Raw genomic sequence first — 21939 nt, 5'->3', positions numbered from 1 at the left:
GCCTCGCATTTAACTCTCTTTCTCTCCTCCAATCCATGCTTAACTCTGCTGCCCAGTTAATCGACCTCTGCCTCTTCCCTCTGCCAATCCCTTCGGTGGCTACCCATTGCCCAACAAATGCAACTCAAAATATTAATTATGACATTCAAGGCATATACAACCTGTCGCCTCCATACATCACTAACCTAATCTCCTGCTACCTCTCAACACCTAATCTCTCAGTTTCATACGACATCCTTCTTTGCTCTGCTATGATTCACATAAATCAGAGAAGAAACACCTTTACATAAATAGCTACAAGATGTTTCATGTGAATACTCTTGAACTCACTACCACAATTCATAAGACTGCCCCAACAATTCCACTGTAAACTGAAGACTCTTTAGAATAGTCTACAACACACACTATCCCTGCTGTCACTACACCACAAATGAGTAACTGTTACCTTCACCTATTGCGTACACCTACCTTTCCACATACATTGCAAGCCTGAAGGCAGAGTCCTTTTTTACAATGTGCATCATGTTGGTCTAGTTATATGTAATTGTTACTTGTGCTATGTACAGTCCTATGAAAAAGTTTGGGCACCCCTATTAATCTTAATCATTTTTAGTGCTAAATATTTTGGTGTTTGCAGCAGCCATTTCAGTTTGATATATCTAATAACTGATGGATACAGTAATATTTCAGGATTGAAATGAGGTTTATTGTACTAACAGAAAATGTGCAATATGCATTAAACCAAAATTTGACTGGTGCAAAAGTATGAGCACCTCAACAGAAAAGTGACATTAATATTTAGTAGATCCTCCTTTTGTAAAGATAACAGCCTCTAGTTGCTTCCTGTAGCTTTTAATCAGCTCCTGGATCCTGGATGAAGGTATTTTGGACCATTCCTCTTTACAGAACAATTCAAGTTCAGTTAAGTTTGATGGTGGCCGACCATGGACAGCCCGCTCTCAAATCATCCCACAGATGTTCAATGATATTCAGGTCTGGGGACTGGGGTGGCCATTCCAGAACATTGTAATTGTTCCTCTGCATGAATGCCTGAGTCGATTTGGAGCGATGTTTTGGAGTATTGTCTTGCTGAAATATCCATCCCCGGCGTAACTTCAACTTCATCACTGATTCTTGAACATTATTCTCAAGAATCTGCTGATACTGAGTGGAATCCATGCGACCCTCAATTTTAACATGATTCCCGGTGCCGGCATTGGCCACACAGCCCCAAAGCATGATGGAACCTCCACCAAATTTTACAGTGGGTAGCAAGTGTTTTTCTTGGAATGCTGTGTTTTTTGGACGCCATGCATAACGCCTTTTTATATGACCAAACAACTCAATCTTTGTTTCATCAGTCCACAGGACCTTCTTCCAAAATGAAGCTGGCTTGTCCAAATGTGCTTTTGCATACCTCAGGCGACTCAGTTTGTGGCGTTCTTGCAGAAACGGCTTCTTTCTCATCACTCTCCCATACAGCTTCTCCTTGTGCAAAGTGCGGTGTATTGTTGACCGATGCACAGTGACACCATCTGCAGCAAGATGATGCTGCAGCTCTTTGGAGGTGGTCTGTGGATTGTCCTTGACTGTTCTCACCATTCTTCTTCTCTGCCTTTCTGATATTTTTCTTGGCCTGCCACTTCTGGGCTTAAAGAGGACCTTTCACCATATCTGGGCACATGCAGTGTTATATACTGCCAGAAAGCTGACAGTGCGCTGAATTCAGCGCACTGTCGGCTTTCCCGATCTGTGCCCGGTGTAAAGCGCTATCGGTCCCGGTACCGTAGCGCTTTACAGTCAGAAGGGCGTTTCTGACCATTAGCCAGAGACGTCCTTCTGCCTCGCGGCGCCAATCACGCTGTGCTGTGGAGCGGGGAGGAACGCCCCCTCCCTCTGCTCACAGCGCTCGTCTACGGACAAGCTGTGTGAGCAGAGGGAGGGGGCGTTCCTCCCCGCTCCACAGCACAGCGCGATTGGCGCCGCGAGGCAGAAGGAAGTTCCTGGCTAATGGTCAGAAACGCCCTTCTGACCATAGAAGAGCTACGGTACCGGGCCATAAGCTCTTCACACCGGGCACAGATCGGGAAAGCCGACAGTGTGCTGAACTCAGCGCACTGTCAGCTTTCTGGCAGTATATAGAACTGCATGTGCCCGGATATGGTGAAAGGTCCTCTTTAACAAGAACTGTCCCTGTGCTCTTCCATCTCCTTACTATGTTCCTCACAGTGGAAACTGACAGGTTAAATCTATGAGACAACTTTTTGTATCGTTCCCCTGAACAACTATGTTGAACAATCTTTGTTTTCAGATCATTTGAGAGCGGGCTGTCCATGTTCGGTGACCATCAAACTTAACTGAACTTGAATTGTTTTGTAACAATACCTTCATCCAGGATCCAGGATCCAGGAACTGATTAAAAGCTACAGGAAGCGACTAGATGCTGTTATCTTTGCAAAAGGAGGATTTACTAAATATTAATGTCACTTTTCTGTTGAGGTGCCCATACATTTTGCACCGGTCAAATTTTGGTTTAATGCATTTTGCACTTTTTTTTTTTTTTTTTTATGTAGATTGTGAGCCCCATATAGAGCTCACAATGTACATTTTTCCCTATCAGTATGTTTTTGGAATATGGGATGGAAATCCATGCAAACACGGGGAGAACATACAAACTCCTTGCAGATGGTTTTATTCTCTTGGCGGGATTTGAACACCAGGACTCCAGCGCTGCAAGGCTGCAGTGCTAACCACTGAGCCACCGTGTGGTCCCTTATTGCACATTTTCTGTTAGTACAATAAACCTCATTTCAATCCTGAAATATTACTGTGTCCATCAGTTATTAGATATATCAAACTGAAATGGCTGCTGCAAACACCAAAATATTTAGAACTAAAAATGATTAAGATTAACAGGGGTGCCCAAACTTTTTCATAGGACTGTATATAAACCCCTTAACATGTCTACAGCACCATGGAATCAATGGCATAATAATAATAGTAGTAATAATAATAATAATAATAATAATAATAATAATAATAATAATAATAATAACAACAACTAATATATAATATTATATAATATTATTATTATTATTATTATATAATAAATATAAAATAACTTTAATTTGTTGACATGCTGTAACGTATGTGTGTGATGTCTTGTTTTTGGGAGATGGTTATATTGTTTAATAGCACCATTTTGGGGTACATATACTGTATTATATACATATTTATTAATTCTTCAGGCGGCAGATTGCAAAAGCAACAAAAACTTTATTTAATGTTTGTTTATTTTTTATTCACCATAAATAACATGATAACTTTATTCTTGGATCAGTACTGATATGGTGACATCAAATTTACATATTTTCATGTTTTTCTACTTTTGACTGTTGAAACACATAAAGAAAATTGAGTCACTACATTTGAAAACCCTTTTCCATTTTCATTCATCAACTGAGCCGCTTGATTTTTGAAGTTGTATTTTTTATTGTTACGATTTTTTTTTATTATGGTTTCTAGTATATGAGAGAAACAATATAACACATTTTGGCATTGTTTTTTTGGCATCACAATTTTGGCAGGCTTGCATTTCTTCTGCTATATTTGAAATTCTTTTTTAAAAATCTTCAGCATGAAATGTGTAACAATATGATCCTCTTATATAGTATATTGTGAACCTGAAGCATACACATCAATTGCTTTAATTATAAACTTTGTCTCCCAGTCTTTTTTGTTAATTTTGTGCAGCTCTTTTGTTTTCATTCCTGCTAGAGGGATCGGTTCCATGGTAGGATCATTAAACACTGAAGACATTAAAAATGCAGTACTTACAATTTATGGAAGGAGTCTTACATGTTCACAGACTTCACTGATTAAAGGCGTAGAAATGATTTAAGTGGTAATATCACTTGTGTGCTGGCAAAGAAAGCACATTCATAAATGTGAATTGTGAATATCCAGTCTTAATTTGTTTCATTTTTGGTTTAAAAAAAAACCTAGATTTCTTTAAAAAATCTGAAAGAAAAACTGTACTTGGATGAATTTGTTCTCTGCATCCATGCCATTTCAAGGATGAGAATTTCAAGCAGTATTGCAATTTGCTTAGACTGCTAGGCTAGTGTTGCCATGCAATGATTACTGCATCCCTTTGTAGCTTGTTTGAGTGGCAATAGACCTGGAAATCTGTACCTCTGTGCTGGGTAATCTACAGTAAAACAGCAGGAAATAAATAATGCTGTATTAGTAATTATTAGAGATGAGCGAACACTAAAATGTTCGAGGTTCGAAATCTGATTCGAACAGCCGCTCACTGTTCGTGTGTTCGAACGGGTTTCGAACCCCATTATAGTCTATGGGGAACATATACTCGTTAAGGGGGAAACCCAAATCCGTCTCAGGAGGGTCACCAAGTCCACTATGACACCCCAGGAAATGATACCAACACCCTGGAATGACACTGGGACAGCAGGGGAAGCATGTCTGGGGGCATAAAAGTCACTTTATTTCATGGAAATCCCTGTCAGCTTGCGATTTTCGCAAGCTAACTTTTTCCCATAGGAATGCATTGGACAGCGCTGATTGGCCAGAGTATGGAATTCGACCAATCAGCACTGGCTCTGCTGAAGGAGGCGGAGTCTAAGATCGCTCCACACCAGTCTCCATTCAGGTCCGACCTTAGACTCCGCCTCCTCCGGCAGAGCCAGTGCTGATTGGCCGAAGGCTGGCCAATGCATTCCTATGGGTATGCAGAGACTCAGCGGTGTTGAGCCAGTTCTGCTCAACTACACCGTGTGCCGGTCAGCCCATCAGATGTAGCAGAGCCGAGGGTGCACTGACGGCACACGGTGTAGTTGAGCAGAACTGGCTCAACACTCCAGTGCACCCTCAGCTCTGATGTAGCAGAGCCGAGTGTGCACAAGGGTTCTAGTGCACCTTCGGCTCTGCTACATCTGATGGGCTGACCGGCACATGGTGTAGTTGAGCAGAACTGGCTCAACACTGCTGAGTCTCTGCATACCCATAGGAATGCATTGGCCAGCCTTCGGCCAATCAGCGCTGGCTCTGCCGGAGGAGGCAGAGTCTAAGGTCGGACCTGAATGGAGACTGGTGTGGAGCGATCTTAGACTCCGCCTCCTCCAGCAGAGCCAGCGCTGATTGGTCGAATTCCGTACTGTGGCCAATCAGCGCTGGTCAATGCATTCTATTAGCCTGATGAAGTAGAGCTGAATGTGTGTGCTTAGCTCAATTACGCTGGTGGAGTAGTTGAGCTAAGCACACACATTCAGCTCTGCTTCATCAGGCTAATAGAATGCATTGGCCAATCAGCGCTGCCCAATGCATTCTATTAGCATGAACTGAGTGTGCACAGGGGTTCCAGTGCACCCTCGGCTCTGATGTAGCAGAGCCGAGTGTGCACAAGGGTTCTAGTGCACCCTCGGCTCTGCTACATCTGATGGGCTGACCGGCACACGGTGTAGTTGAGCAGAACTGGCTCAACACTGCTGAGTCTCTGCATACCCATAGGAATGCATTGGCCAGCCTTCGGCCAATCAGTGCTGGCTCTGCCGGAAGAGGCGGAGTCTAAGGTCGGACCTGAATGGAGACTGGTGTAGAGCGATCTTAGACTCCGCCTCCTCCAGCAGAGCCAGCGCTGATTGGTCAAATTCCGTACTCTGGCCAATCAGCGCTGGCCAATGCATTCCTATGGGAAAAAGTTTCTCACAAAAATCACAATTACACACCCGATAGAGCCCCAAAAAGTTATTTTTAATAACTGTAAGGATTGGAGTCAGGGTCAGGCAGTGCAAAGAGACACAGCTGGGAAAGCAACACTGTGCAACTAATGACAAAAGGGGTCGCAGGCCCTGCAGCTATAACTATGCTGTAATATCTGAGATGAGGCAGACCAATGCACTTCCTAATTGAAGTGCGCCTACCACGACTCCTTACACTTCTATCCCGGCGGCTAGGATAAGGGAAGAGGAGGCCCTGAAAGTCCTAGGGACTGGAGTAACGGGGTCACACCTAAACAGAAAGCACAGTGTAACTGCAATGCAAAACAAAAGACTAAACAGCATGGAACTAGGGAGGACCACAAGCCCCAGCAAGACACGGAAGAGAAAGCGAGGTCAGACGAACAAGAGGTCAAGCCAGGAGATATAATAAAGGTACCGAATCAAAAAACAAGGGATAGTCAAAAATACAAGCCGGGTATATAACCAAGGAACAGACCGAATACAAGCAGACAGGGAAACAGACTGAGCAGGGGGACCAGGAAACCCAAAGTGAATGGCTGGCAAGGATCCATGCCTGGGTGGGGATTAAATAGCAGCAGAGAACACACCTGATGGCTAATGGCATGGAGACAGAAGGCAAGGAAAAGATTAACCCTTAATGACCTAAGCACACCCAATAGAACTCCTAACACGTCTCCCAGGGACACGCCGCGCAGCAAGGAGACCGCGGCGACTCCGTATCCTGACAATAACATTCCTACCTAAATAAAGGTTATCCCTAGCTATCCCTGCCTGTACAGCTATCCCTGTCTCTTAGTCACAAAGTTCACATTCTCATATGACCCGGATTTGAAATCCACTATTCGTCTAAAATGGAGGTCACCTGATTTCGGCAGCCAATGACTTTTTCCGATTTATTTCAATGCCCCCGTTGTCGTAGTTCCTGTCCCACCTCCCCTGCGCTGTTATTGGTGCAAAAAAAGCGCCAGGGAAGGTGGGAGGGGAATCAAATTTTTTTGGAGTTTGCCACGTGATGTTCGATTCGAATCGAACACATCGTACAGCCTGATATCCGATCGAACATGTGTTCGATAGAACACTGTTCACTCATCTCTAGTAATTATCCATATATATCTAGGGTTGTCAGTGGTTGAAAAGGTGGTGATGAAGTCAGATGCTATTAGCATCATCTAGGGCAGAAACAGAGTCAATCATTCATTTTACTGTTATTCAACGGCAGGTTATTGTCAACATCCCTAGTAATATAGGGCAAAGAAGTAGGTGATGTATTCCCCCTAAGCAGTCTAGAAGTTTTTTTGTTAAAAAATGACCACAGTAGCAATTCCTAAAAATGCTAAAAATGGCTGATACCAGAGAACAGTTAAACAGATTACCTAAATCCTATACAGCATTGGGAGATGAGGTCAGGTTATTGCCACAGAAGCTTAGTGCAAGAAATAGGTGCCTCTACAATCTGAAATCCACACTAGAATCTACAGCAATAAGTGCAATGCAAGTCAAAAGGGTAAATGTTTTCAGGCTGAGGTCAGTCCTCGCATACATAGTCAATGCCAAAATTAAACATGGGAATATCCAGTAGACAAGGCAAGGTCAGTATAATAGCAACCAAACATGTATGAACAGTGATCTGAAGCCTAACATAGTACAATAAACCAAGCACATAAAAAATGGAGAAATGACTTTAGATATCCCTCCATGTTTGCTGATTGGTTCAGTGTATCAGAGTCCTGATAGTTGCAGAAAGCTTTGTATGTTGGCTTGTCAACCTTACACGCGCCGTAAACGTGCCACAATGCGCGGCGCGTTTACTCCGTGTGAAGGAGCCCTTATGGCAAGGCAACAGTATCGAGCAGTGCTGCTCACTGAGATTTCAAAAAGTTTGTTATTATGGGTTATCCTTAGAATAGGTGATTACTATGAGATTGCTGAGTGTATGAAACGGAGCACCTCCACTGATCAGCTTTTCTCAGCAGCCTCAGATGTCATAAATAGTATATATGTTTTGTACCCATGATGTTGTACTACAGATCAACTCATTTTAAACACAATACTGGATTAATCAAGTGAATTAATAATATAATATGGAAATGTACCGTCTATACTTAACATTGCTTGATTAACTGTTGAAGATAAATTTGCATATTAATATGTTCATTAAATATAGGATTTTTGTCCAAACATTTGTTGCTTTATTGAATGTTCTCAAAGTAGAGGGATACTAAACCATTTGACCTTTAAAAAAAACTATTTCTCTCTAAGGGAGGGTTCACATGGTGTAACGTGCCGCGTGATGTGGCACGTCTACGCCGCGGGAACCTTTGCGGGCCGTACACACTCCCATTGATTTCAATGGGAGCGGGGATCGTATGTGCCGTGCTAGTTTGCGGCCGTGATTTTGCGGCCGCAAAATCACGGCCGCTTACTAGCGCAGCGCATACGGTCCCCACTCCCATTGAAATCAATGGGAGTGTGTACGGCCCGCAAAGGTTCCCGCGGCGTAGACGTGCCACATCACGCGGCACGTTACACCATGTGAACCCTTCCAAAGATGAAATATGTATATTTTCTTCAATAGCATTTTATTAAGATAATCAGAATAATAGTAATTGCAATAACCCAGCAGTCATAGTGACACTTGCACAGGTCTAAAGGTGGCAGCAAAGTTAACCTTACTCTGTGTCTTATCCTATCTGAGGTTTTTATTTTTTCAATGAACATACAAAAACCTGCCATTACTGATAAGGCTGAATTATTAGCACTGCTATAATATGAAAACCTATAAATTACCTTCCAGAGTCTGCAATGCCTCAGCATATGCTTGAAAATAATTACAATATACAGTATACAAAATAAAGAATCGTAAAAAAAACTTTTCATTTTTCATCTCATTCGACTACAGTCATACTGTCGAAAACTCACCAGAGTGACAGCTTTGGATGAGGACATTTACTTCCCACATCTGAGTTATTATGTTAACCATAGCTGTCACTTTGCAGGCTATACTTATAATATGCCAACCCTTCAGGTGTTCTAGGTGTTTTTGCTCATTTTTACTGTGATATTAGTACATGGCAAAAACCTAGAGTCATGGAAATTAAAATAGGAAGCTTCCATTTTTTTCCTGTCTTGCCCACTGGGCCATGACCTTATCTTTGTTTCTACAGATTAAAAGAATATAATAAGTTGCACAATATTTTTTTAAGCTAGCAGTAACAAATGTTTCAAATCTCCCTCTCAATTCTTCATCTTACGATGCAGACAATTTAACTCACGTTGCAGCTGGAGTGAGAAAAGGTCACAGATCCCTTTTCCAGCCATCAAAGTGACAAAGTGGGTAAAAGAACAAGCAGTATAATGAAGAGTTGTGGTGTCACAACAGGAAAAAAAGATCTATTTTGCCGGCAGATAAGAGGCTTGTTTCTTTTCCCGGCTGTAATGTGCCACTTTCTCTTTTCCCTCATGTCCATTTAATAAAGTTCTTGGGCTTCTTTATCTTCCCGTTCATTTGTGATGTTTATTGCTGGTTATCAGGCAAGAAATACTGTATTGAGGCAACCTGAAAATACATCTCGTCTTGGAATTAGTCCTCCCTGGCAGTGCCATCATTTAGTAGGAAAGTATATGCTGGATTGCATTGTGCATTTCATCAGTAGATAACGTTTCTGCAGTACATAGATGTCATTAATACTGTTAATTGTCAGGTGCAATATAAGATTTGATAACATTAGATCACGTGATTTGGATCCACATGCCATACAAAGATGTGAATACAGTACTGCAAAAGTAGAAGTTTGTAATTCTTTACATATTGTGCTGGTTTCTTTACAGAATATAATCCATATGCGTAGGTATATCTTGTATTAAGATTTAGCACGTCTGCACCATGTATACATATACATTACAGGATACAAGGCATCGCTTACTCTAATTTGCAAGTTTAACATATTTACACATTTTTTGTTTTTAAGCATGATAACTTCTGTGGGATATGGTAGTCATCTACTCTTCTGCTACTAAAAGGAAAGCCAGGGTTAATAGCTATCGTCCACAACATTATTCATCCAACAGCTACTGGATGTAATGTCTATGATTCACTTTACTCAGGGTCATTGCAAAAGATTTGAAATATAATTCTGTCCTCACCATTGATCCCATACCAATGCTATTGCATTTTCCATGTTGTATATAAGTAATCTCAGATGGCATTTTTAGCACCTGGAAAAATTGGATATATTCATTAGCTTCTCAAGTGACTACTCCTTAAGGCTATTGAAACAAGAAAGTGAGAAGTATCTAGCAGATCAATAGACAGGCTGGAGGAGGAGTCACATAAGAAGCTCATTAATATGTCCGACATCTCAGGTAATTTACATGACAAATGTAACATTTATAATGTTATTCCTGCAATATTCTCAATTATTACATGGCATTGAAATTGAAAATTGACTTTTATTCTCAAGTATACCAGCCAATTTCAGCAAGTTAGAGTAAAGAAGGAAAGGCAGATTTTCTTTAAATATGGAATAATATACAGCTATATAAATATGTTATTCATTTTAGGATTTTTTTAATGTAAACTTGACATTAATATGCTACTTGTTTGTCTCTACAGCCACATGACAGACCCCATCATATTTGTGAAACAGTGCTGTAAAGGATTCTGCATTGATATTCTTAAACGTCTTGCCAAAACCATAGGATTTACTTATGATCTTTACCTGGTGACTAATGGAAAACATGGGAAGAAGATAGAGGGGGTATGGAATGGAATGATTGGAGAGGTGAGACCCAATGAGTACTACTTCATGTTATGCTACTTCAGTATATTGTTTGGGATTATATTTATTCAATATGCTGTACATGATTTTGTTGTTGTTGTTTGTTTTGTTTTTTGTTTTTTTTTAATTCAGATTGCATTGTAGCATTGCATCAAAGAGGTTGTCTGCCTTTATTTTTTATTGATGACCTATCCTAAGAATAGGTAATCAATTAAAGATTAGTGGGGGTCAGAATCATAAGACCCCCAAAGATCAGCTGTTGTATGCAGCTGCAGAACTTGTGCAATAGTATGACCCTCTTCTCTGTTTACATCACATGCTATCTATTACATGGCATCTGTACAATGTAATTACAGCCTGACTCCCATTCAATGTTAGTTGGAGTTCAAGCACTGTATTTGGCTGCAATTTCTTTGACTGGATATTTTTCCTCAAACATACCAGCTCTGTATAATTTCAGCCAGTATTGGACTGGCCCACCGAAGAGAATCCTCTGGTGGGCCTAGACTTTTAACAAAATAAAGTTCCAGCAGAAGACACCCACATTTGAAGAGTACTATGGGCTATATCCTAGGAGTTATTGATGAGTGAGCTCTGGAGAGCACAAGGAACCTTAGTCTGACATTAATCCCGTCTTAGGGCTTGTTCACACGGGGGCGATGGGGTGGATTTTGGCATTTTGGGAGCCGCGTCACTCTCGGGTCAAAACCTGGTCAAATGAACGAGGCTGCTGCCGCCAGGAGATATACCGCTAGCAGAAAAAAGAACGCTAGTGGTCTCCATAGACCACCATTTTATGGAGGCGGATTTTGAGGAGAAATCCGTTCCTTGCCCCCCTGTAAACTAGCCCTTCGACTGGTTGTTGTTAAATCGGCCTTGTTCAAAGTTGTTTAGCTGACTTTTTCTATTCTGATGTGAATGTACACAAAACCAATTCACAGAAATCTTTCTTGCTTGCAGTGTCCAATTTCCATACAGGAAAGCTCCAAACATGAAAATACAGGTGTCTAAAATAATCTGCCCATTCTGTACAGTTACAGTTGCTGTCTGTTTGACACCAGTGGTCTCTAGACTGTTGCAGTGGATTCTATAGTTTGGTGACATGTGGAGAGTATGTATCTACATAGCTGGGCAATCTTATCCTTTCTTCAATTTGTACTTTTTCTGGATAAATCTGTTGATGGTTTATGGTTATTTCACAGTTTAATACCCAGTCCCAGGTGGACTATTAATGATACACAGTGGCATTTCTTCAGGCCCAAGCAAAAAGTTATATTTTTATACAAGGCCAACAAGCCGACAAATGTAAGTGCATCTAAATAAAGCAATATAGCTTATAGGTCTGTCTGACTAAGGAGTGAAAGTAGACAAGGTTGTCTACATCTTTCAACACCAAATAGGGGAAACGGGGAAACTTAGATGACCTCAAGGAATGTTCTTACAGATAACGGCAATGTACACTTACTTGAAATAGAAACAAACATAAAATCAAGGCTTGTCTGCTCTCATGGCAGCTAAAGTTTGAAATATGATGGCGTTAAAGTTCAGGCTGACTTGATAGAAAGTGACAGCAGAAAGCCAAATCCATAAAGTTGTCTCTGTTTTTTTTAAACTCCCCAGCCCCGAAGTCATAACTAGAGTCAATTGAAAAGACTGAAAAGGTCACTGGGAATGAATAAACCACAGATAACACAGCAAACAGAACACTGTAAAACACATATACTCACCCACATGTCACTGTGATATGTTACCTTATTAAATGTCGAGGTGGAATATTCCATGTATGAAGATGACCAGGGCTGACCATGAACAGTATATAAAGCGTACATAATCTATCATCAATGAAGACTGTCAGCTAGGTCTTTAGCATCTAGTCATGGCTATGAAACCTGTTAAAAATTTTACTCACAGAGATTGTTGTGTTAACAAAGATGTGAGCAAAGCTCAGTCTGAACTCATGTTTGGTTAGACGTCAACTACTTACTAAGACAATGAAAGGAGTGAGGGAAGTGAATATAGACACATAGTCAGTCCCTGCTAGAACTTTTCTAAGGATATACCAAGTTGCCAATGGGGATTATTTTTATCCCTAGTTCAGACTGTAGTTCAGTCCTGAATTTAATCCAATCCTTCTCTGTGCCATATTATTACATCATACTGAGCCCTTCAACCCCTTCAGCCCTTATATCCTCTGCCAGTTACCAGTCTCCTGGCTGCCTTTCCCTATTGCATATACAAAGCCTATGTACAATATGCTGTAATACTCTAACACACAAGTATTGCAGTACACTGAACTGGGGATCATGAGATCCCAGGTTGCAGTAGCATTATGGTGAGGTAACTGTTAGATTTGCCAGGGGTTTCTACTATAGGCGAGATAGTATGTGGATATTAATGTGGGCACCATCAACAAATATTAATCATAGTGTTTAACTGTATTGGGAGTGGTAGGATATTACCTATATACAACTTTTACTGCTGCTCAGTCCAGTTCTGGTTATTAACTGGCATCAATATGAAGAGGTTGCCAGACTAGAGGTATGAGAGATACCAGTAGACATATCCCATTATAAAATCCTGTTAAAAAAAAATGGCATGTACAATTGATTTGAAAGTTCCTATTTTTAATATAATATTTAATAAAGTTTTGCATGGAAGTGTTCAGTCAGGCAGTATTATGTAGTTCTGGTATTTGAACACAAAACTAGTAATCAGCTTTTATAGGAATTCCCCTATTATTCCCTTGAGAGACAGGAGAAAAATTAAATTACAAAACGTATAAAAGAATGTGTGAAAATAAATTAAATCAATAGTAAATCTTTCTAATTAAAAAAATACATAATGTAGACAAATAAAATAAACAAACATCCTGTGCCTTGTGTCTTGTCCATGCTATCGAAAAGTAACGTCTTTTGTTCCAGTGCAATATACAAAGTAAAATGTAAATAAACAACTATATATATATATATATATATATATATATATATATATATATATATATATATCAAAAAGTTGCATATGCTAAAAATTAGCACCAATTCTAAAAACTAAAATTTGCCTCACAAAAAAAAGAGCACCCATTATAGATGTCAGAGTACTGTGACCTCAGGCAAATCATTTATTTAGTGGCAATACATAATAAGACCAATGTAATGTAATACCATATAATTTTGAATGCAGAATGAACACCGTAAGGGTGCATTCAGACTACGTAACGCCGGGCGTGTATGAGAGCCGTACACGCCAGCATTACGGCAGACTGCCGAACACTTCCCATTCACTTCAATGGGAGCGCTCGTAAACGCCGCTGTTACGAGCGCTCCCATTGAAGTGAATGGGAAGTGTTCGGCAGTCTGCCGTAATGCCGGCGTGTACGGCTCTCATACACGCCCGGCGTTACGTAGTCTGCATGCACCCTAATAACAAAATGCGAAAAATGACAAATGAATAGTGGGATATTTTTTTCACATACCCCCAAAAATCCTTACTAAAAACTAATCAAAACATTATAAGCCCTCACATGGATAAGGTCAACAGAAAAAAGGAAAATATGAAAAAAGCCACTGAACACTAATGTGTTAAGGTTAATAACTAGAGATGAGCGAGTAGTGTTCGATCGAGTAGGTGTTCGATTGAATACTACGGTATTCGAAATACTCGTACTCGATCAAACACTACTAGCTGTTCGAAGTTTAAGGTTCGATGCAGAACCAGCGTTGATTGGCAGAATGCTATACACTCTGCCAATCAACGCTTGTTCTTCTCTTACCTTTCTGAAGTCTTCTCCGCGCTGCGTGTGCGTCTTCTTCCGCGTGGAATTCACTCTGCCTAGGCATCCGGCCTAGGCAGAGCCGATTGCGCATGCGCGGGCATGCTCGCGCATACACGCGCATGCACAGTCGGCTCTGCTCAGGCGTCGGGCCTGGGCAGAGCCACCCGCACATGCGCAGTCGGCTCTGCCTAGGCTGGATGCCTAGGCAGAGTGAATTCCACCCGGAAGAGGACGCGGGGACCCTGTGCTGGGATAAGACTTCAAGCAGAATCCAGCCTGACCATCACTCGTGGACTTGGTAAGTATGATTTTATCGAATGTTGCCTACCCCTGAAACAAGCATTTCCCCCCCATAGACTATAATGGGGTTCGAAATCCGTTCGAACAGTTGTACAGTGTGCGGCTGTTCGAATCGGATTTTGAACCTCGGACACTCATCTCTATTAATAACGCTAAATTAACCAAGTGAATCAGTAACCTGTCACAAAGTGCAAGATCCACAGAATACCAACAATTACAGAATGCATGTAAGTCCTCTTTCCCTCCCAGTCCTGATCATTCCAGCAACAAGCTTAGTACCCTCTTCCCAACCGTTGTGATTTCAGCAGGCAGCAACTCCCCCCCCCCCAGGTTCTGGACCAAAATACGGGTAGCTGCGACTGAAAGTCGGCGGACTGCACCAGCATCAAGCTGCGCACTCTGCGCCGGATTAAGCCCAATGAATTGGCCTAGTTTGGAGGAGGGTGTGCCTTCAGGCTGAATCACGGGGAGAAAGGGCCTGAAGAATGAGCATCTCGCTTCTTTTTCCGGGAGCCAGAACAAACCGGCTCCCGTAAAAAAGACCTGAGCGGTTCCCATTGATTACCCTTTGATTTCCCATTGGTTTCTTCCATGTATTTCATCTGACTTTATACTGGGATGCAGAGCACCACCCAGGAGTTAGTTTTTGTGACCATACCCTTATGCCTCTCAGAACTATAGGGTGTACAGTAACAGTGAAACACAAGCGATAGTTCCACTTATTTCTGGACTCTTTTCACACTAATAAATCCTAACCTTGTAAAAAATAGTGGCCCTCTACATATGTACAATTGTGACATATAGATGTTAAAGGAGAGGTTCATCTCACACTCCCCTCTATAAGCCAGCACAATTTGTGCTCTGGTGGCTTACCCTGGCAAAATCAGCTGTATTCTGAAGACATTGTTTCTAATGAGACAGACCTTTGGTTATAATTACTTTTTAACTTTAAAGGGGTTGTCCACTTTCAGACTAATATTGAGAAACAAATGTTATTGTTTGCATCATAAAAAGTTGTACAATTTTCCAATACACTTTCTGTATCAATACCTCACGATTTTCTTGATGTCTGTGTGCTGTCATTTATTCTACTTACTTCAAGTGGATAAAACTCTGACCATGGTCATGTGATGTATAGTGTTGAGCGATTAGTATTCGATTGAATACCTCGCCAGCATAGGAATGCATGTAATCGGCCAAACACCAAGGGGTTAAACGCATCAAATATTCTATGCGTTTAACACCTCCGTGTTCGGCCGATTACATGCACTCCTATACCGGCGAGGTATTCGATCGAATACTATTCGCCCAACACTAGTGATGTACAGTCCATGGTCATGTGATGAGCACACAGGTGCACAGGTCATGAGCTGTGTACCTGTGTGTACATCACATGACCATGGACTGTATGTCACATGACATGGACAGATTGGTATCCACTGGGAGTAAGCATAATGAATGACAGCAAGCAGATATGTAGAATACCTTAAGAAAGTGATATATTGGAAAATTGTATTGTTTTATTGTAGCAACAAAGCATTTGTCTCTCAATATTTGTCTGAAAGTGGCAAATCCTTTAACAGCAGGTATTTTATTCTAGTTAGATTTGCATGATTCATATGTCTCTAGTACCAAGCCCTAATGATATATTTAAGAATACATCAATTTTCCTGAATATATTTTATTGAATATGAAAAGATTTTATAGCACTAGTGAGCTCAGCTTCAATATAAAGATAATGTGGTGTATGAGATGTAATGAAACCTTCATTCATTGGATTTGATTGACATCTCTTATGACGTTATTCTAACAGGTCAGCAGCTGGATGACTGAGGAATCATTCTGAGAATTATTTGCATTAGAATTTCCTTCAGGAAATAAAAGACACCATTTTCCCGACTGGGTATAGGTAGAAAACTTTAGACTAGTTCATTATTTTTGCTTCTACGCATAAATTTATCAGGGTTATCTATCTAAACACTGATAGTAAAATGTACATAACGTTTTTGTAGAAACAACCAATTAGAATATGAATTTCAGATTTTACATATATATTTCAAAAGGATATCTCTAATATGATTATGAATTCTGCTGCACCTCATGTTCCATGTTAATTCCCATCATGTATATGCTTGCCCATTTTCAGCAGTCCTTTACATGTGGACAATTAGGGTTCTTGAATTTTCATTAAAAAAATTAAATATGTGCAGTTCCTTGCTGGACAGGCTATTCTATGATTGTATAAGCCTTCATACATGGTGTCCTATCACTTTCTCTGCTGCTAAGAATCACATTTCATATGTCTCTGAGGCTGTGAGCATATGAAATAATGAGGAGTATGCCAACCTCCCCTATCTATTACTGATACTAATGCTCCTTTATATGTAATTCTGCCAGGATTAACTATACAATAGGAACACAGGAAAAACTATCTAGCAGAAAAAATGCTTGTTGACTAAAAATAATGTCCCATCTGTAATCATACAAGCATCCAGAAGTAGATATAAGTACATAGAAGGCCTTTCTTACATTGTAAACGTGAGATTTGCAGAATGTTTAGCTCTTTGCACAGAGCACACAGTTTTGAGATGTGTGTGCAGGCTGTGAGGAGAATCAACCTCCCCTTTCTCCATTTACTCCAATTATCTAATGCATCTATGGATGAACCTTAGCTAGCAACAAGGAGTGGATGGCAAATTAGCTAGACGGAAGATACCTAGTGACAAGGACTGTAGAAGTTTTTCAAGCAGAAAGCAGCTACATTTTTAGTTAAAGGGCATTACGTTTTGGTCCAGAATCACGTGCTCTATGTAATAAGACAGAAGTTGTCTGAAAAGTTATGACTATTTGAATATATGGTATTTGCAAAATGAATGATTTTTGATATCATACATCATAATTCCTTCATTGGCTATAATGAGAGCTCTGACATTAAGAACTCTACCTACTGTATACTGTACATAATATTTGTAGCATAGCGGCTCAGCTACACAGTGGACACAGCCTCTCTTTCTACTATTCAGTTGTTTTATGTTAGGAAATAATAAAATCAACTGACCACTCTTTTTCAGAGCATTCCATGTATAACCGATTTCAGTAAGGACAAGCTTAATTTACATTTTTGTTCTACACCCCCTACTATTTTTACAGTGCTGCTACTAAAGCTGAAACCCGTCATGGCTCTAAGCTTCTACTACATTCTCTCTGTATAATATAAGTGCATGGAAAATAGTTAGGCTTCATTAAACCCATGGATACATTCATATTATGTAAATGAATACATGGAAAAATGTATATATATAATACAAAGTCCAAAAGGAAATGAACAATGTTAGCTGAAATTAATGCACATATTCTATGGAATATTTAGCTTGTGTTTTTCCAACAATGTCAAATGTTTGTTCAGATGTACATGCCAATATGGCTACACAATTAAGAATTATAGAAAAGTATCAAAAATAAACTTCAAGAGGATCTATCACCAAGTACAAAATGCTAAATACCATTTGTCATTTGATTCTTACTGTGCTCCTGAACAGTTTGGTATTTTTCTTTTTAGGCTAGGGCCCCATGTTGTGGGAATGCTACTTTTTTGTGTTGCAGATTTTGCTGTAGTTCTTTGAGCCAAAGCCAGGACTAGATTGAGCAGAAGGGAGAAATATAAGAACTTCCGATATATTTCCCATTCATTTTGTAGCCACTCTTGGCTTTGGCTCAACTGCAGCAAAATCTGCAATAAAAAAGATGCTTTTTCTGCAATGTGGGATCTTAGCCTTAATATCCGTCAACCTGTTCAAAAAATATGGCCCCTACACAGATATATCTGTGATTCTCCAAGTAGGTGGTAACCCACTTAGAGCTAGTTATAACCTTCCAGGAGCCTCATCTTATGAATAGGTGGACAAATTTTAAAAAGAAAAACATCAGATTTTTCAGGGTCACAGTGAGGAAGAAATGATGTATGGCAGATAGTATTTTCTACTTGGAAACAGATCCTCCAACTTTCTACAGTATAATACCTTGCTGTTGTGTGATATCTTATCACAAAAGACAACAAAATTCATTGAAAAGTCATTAGAAGAACCAAGTTAAGAATTGCATGTGTTAGAACACACATGTAACCACATGTTGGCCTCATATAAACATATAAAAAAAACGAAGAAAAAAAGAAAAGAAAAAAATAAGCCAAAATCACTCAATGTACCAAGAGCAGCCAATATATCAAAAATATAACAAACGTTATGTATTTAAAAAAATAAATAAATATATATATATATATATATATATATATATATATATATTACATATCATGTATTAAAAATAAACAGGACAAGTCAAATGTTACAGTATACAAGGAGTCAAGTTACTCACATACCAATTACATACAGTTTATACAGCTATACCCATAAACTGCATTAATAAATAATGCAAAAATGCATGCACATGTATATGTAAAGATGGATGTTGTATAGTAAGTGCAATAATTGACAATCACCAGAAGGGTATAGACAAAGCAATGTAAAGGTGTAATACTGCTTACCAAAGGTATATATACAAAACAAATTTATTTAGTGACATGTGTATCTTGGCTATCTGGCCAGACTAATACAGCAGTTTCAGCAGTTGAACAACAAATCTAAGCTTAAAATACCTGTATGGAAGATTCAAAGAACATACCCATGTAATAAAGAGGTGACGTGCCAGCGTGAACCTTAACGTTAATAGAACCTTTTATAGAGGTCTAATGAGAGACAGATAAATTCCAGGTGGAGAACAGCCGTTACATGAGTACATACACAAGTTCAATTCACTGATTAGGAGATGCTGGAAGAAAAAGTCTCTAAAACTTCACTTTTAATAAATATACTTTAAAAAAAATGAAACGGTGTAAAAAGAGTCGCAATGTAACGTCAGTTCTAGTTGAAGCAAGACTGTAATCCAATCCTATAAGATAGAATGCAAAAATTTATGTCCAGGTAGTGATGGTAGGGCTTATTGAACCCAATGGAGGGGTCAAGGTATCACCTGACAGTCCCTCCAACTAGTGCTCTGTCTTCCTCAACATACCAGACATGTCACTATCATATCAGTGTCGGTCTAGCACACTCCTTGCTAGCCAGAATAACAAGTAGCCACCGAATCACCTCACCCAAGGTTACTGGCCTAATGCCACGCCAGGGGGTCTGGTGATATCAGTCAGCTCTATATGGCTATGCAGAGACCAACACTGTGTGGTAACTGAAGGACATGGAGCTATCTGAACTACCATGAGCCTAATCCAACTGTCCTACGCATTTCTTCAATTAGAGTCATCAGGGGCTGATATATTAGATTCTATATAGGAAAACAAATTGTCCCTAGATGTAACAAAGTGGTAGCATGATGGCATCTGACCATATGACTGTTGAAGCCCAATTACAGGCTTTAGCAGTGACTCTGGTATGTATGACATCAGGTGCAGGCTAGAAGAGGCCTGAAAAAATGCCAGGGAACATCAGTCTCACAGGAGAGGTGAGGTAAGATGAGAAAAATAGGTTTTTTTTCCCCTAACCTCCACTTTTTATACTTTGGGGACTGAGGAGATTCACGAGTGGAATAAGGTTTAGTAGGTGACAAACACAAATCTTTTGGAAATTTTAGGTACAATTTGCTAAACTCTGTAATGGCAGAGTTTAGGCAATGGAAGAACAAAAATGCACGGGAGCCTGCAGATGTACAGTTTATATATTTTAGAGAAAAATAATTATTTTTTACCTGTATTAGTGAGCTAGAAAAAGGCTGAAATTTACAACTGCTTTGCTTTTTCAGGGGGGGAATATTCAGTGTTTCCAACATAAACAATGTGTCTTTAAACTGTTCCTCCAAAAGTGATGATCTCATCTACCGTGTCATCTTATTCTATTACTTAATACTCATCACATTATAAATTCTTTTTAACATTTTAAATTGCTTTTGAGTAATAAGAGTCATAACTATAGCAAGCTATGACATTTATTATCAAAGGAAATTCACTGAAATTCCTGGCAATATTTATAAACCAATAGCCTATCGCTATTCACACTAGCTTTTGGCTCTCCATTGTTCAGGTCCACACGGCAACCTGAAAGACCAAGAGCCATCCACTAATAAAGAGGTTACCAGTGGACTCCATAGACTATAATGTGGTCTGACTGAAACCGATAAAGAGAAAAGTCCTCAATATAATTTTGCCCCTGTTTGTAACTTAATTATATAAAATTTTGTGTTCTACTCCTTTTTCAAAATCCAATAATCCTACATTAAACGATGTACATTTTTTATTGCCAAATAGTATATCAGTTAAATAAATTTTTCCATGTAAATGTTTACTCCTTTCTCGTTTGCATAAAAGATATTATAATTTGAAACTATGCTTATAACTTTTTGTGTTTATTATTAGATTATATTGCTAATAAGTAGAGATGAGCGAACAGTGTTCTATCGAACTCATGTTCGATCGGATATTAGGCTGTTCGGCATGTTCGAATCGAATCGAACACCGCGTGGTAAAGTGCGCCATTACTCGATTCCCCTCCCACCTTCCCTGGCGCCTTTTTTGCTCCAATAACAGCACAGGGTAGGTGGGACAGGAACTACGACACCGGTGACGTTGAAAAAAGTAGGCAAAACCCATTGGCTGCCGAAAACATGTGACCTCTAATTTAAAAGAACAGCGCCGCCCAGCTTCGCGTCATTCTGAGCTTGCAATTCACCGAGGACGGAGGTTTCCGTCCAGTTAGCTAGGGGTTAGATTCTGGGTAGGCAGGGACAGGCTAGGATAGGAAGGAGAAGACAACCAACAGCTCTTATAAGAGCTAAATTCCAGGGAGAAGCTTGTCAGTGTAACGTGGCACTGACGGGCTCAATCGCCGCAACCCAGCTTTCCCAGGATCCTGAATGGAATACACTGTCAGTGTATTCCCGTATACCCGATATATACCCCCGATACCCGTTCCAACGGTGTGCCCCCCCACCTTCACCCCAGAAATACCCTGCAAGTCCCCTAGCAATAGGATTGGGGCTATATACACCCACTATTTTTGCTACTGCCATATAGTGCCATTGTCTCACTGGGAATTCAAAGAATATATTGGGCTTACATATAACTTCAATTCCAGGGAGAAGCTTGTCAGTGTAACGTGGCACTGACGGGCTCAATCGCCGCAACCCAGCTTTCCCAGGATCCTGAATGGAACACACTGACAGTGTATTCCCGTATACCCCATATATACACCCCAAATCCCCGTTCCAACGGTGTGCCCCCCCACCTTCACCTCAGAAATACCCTGCAAGTCCCCTAGCAATAGAA

General features: G+C 40.1%; 1 protein-coding gene across 1 annotated transcript in view; it reads left to right on the top strand.

The window, feature by feature from the left end:
- GRIN2D (glutamate ionotropic receptor NMDA type subunit 2D) overlaps nucleotides 1–21939 on the top strand; it is a 721729-nt gene that overhangs the window by 484120 nt on the left and 215670 nt on the right. The window contains exon 11 of the mRNA XM_075276758.1: nucleotides 10375–10543. Within this exon, the coding sequence (XP_075132859.1) occupies nucleotides 10375–10543 (169 nt within the window). The remainder of the gene's footprint in view (nucleotides 1–10374; nucleotides 10544–21939) is intronic.

The sequence above is a fragment of the Leptodactylus fuscus genome, chromosome 6, assembly GCF_031893055.1.
Source record: "Leptodactylus fuscus isolate aLepFus1 chromosome 6, aLepFus1.hap2, whole genome shotgun sequence".
Taxonomy (NCBI): Eukaryota; Metazoa; Chordata; class Amphibia; order Anura; family Leptodactylidae; genus Leptodactylus; species Leptodactylus fuscus.
This window is presented reverse-complemented; position numbering and strand designations above follow the sequence as displayed.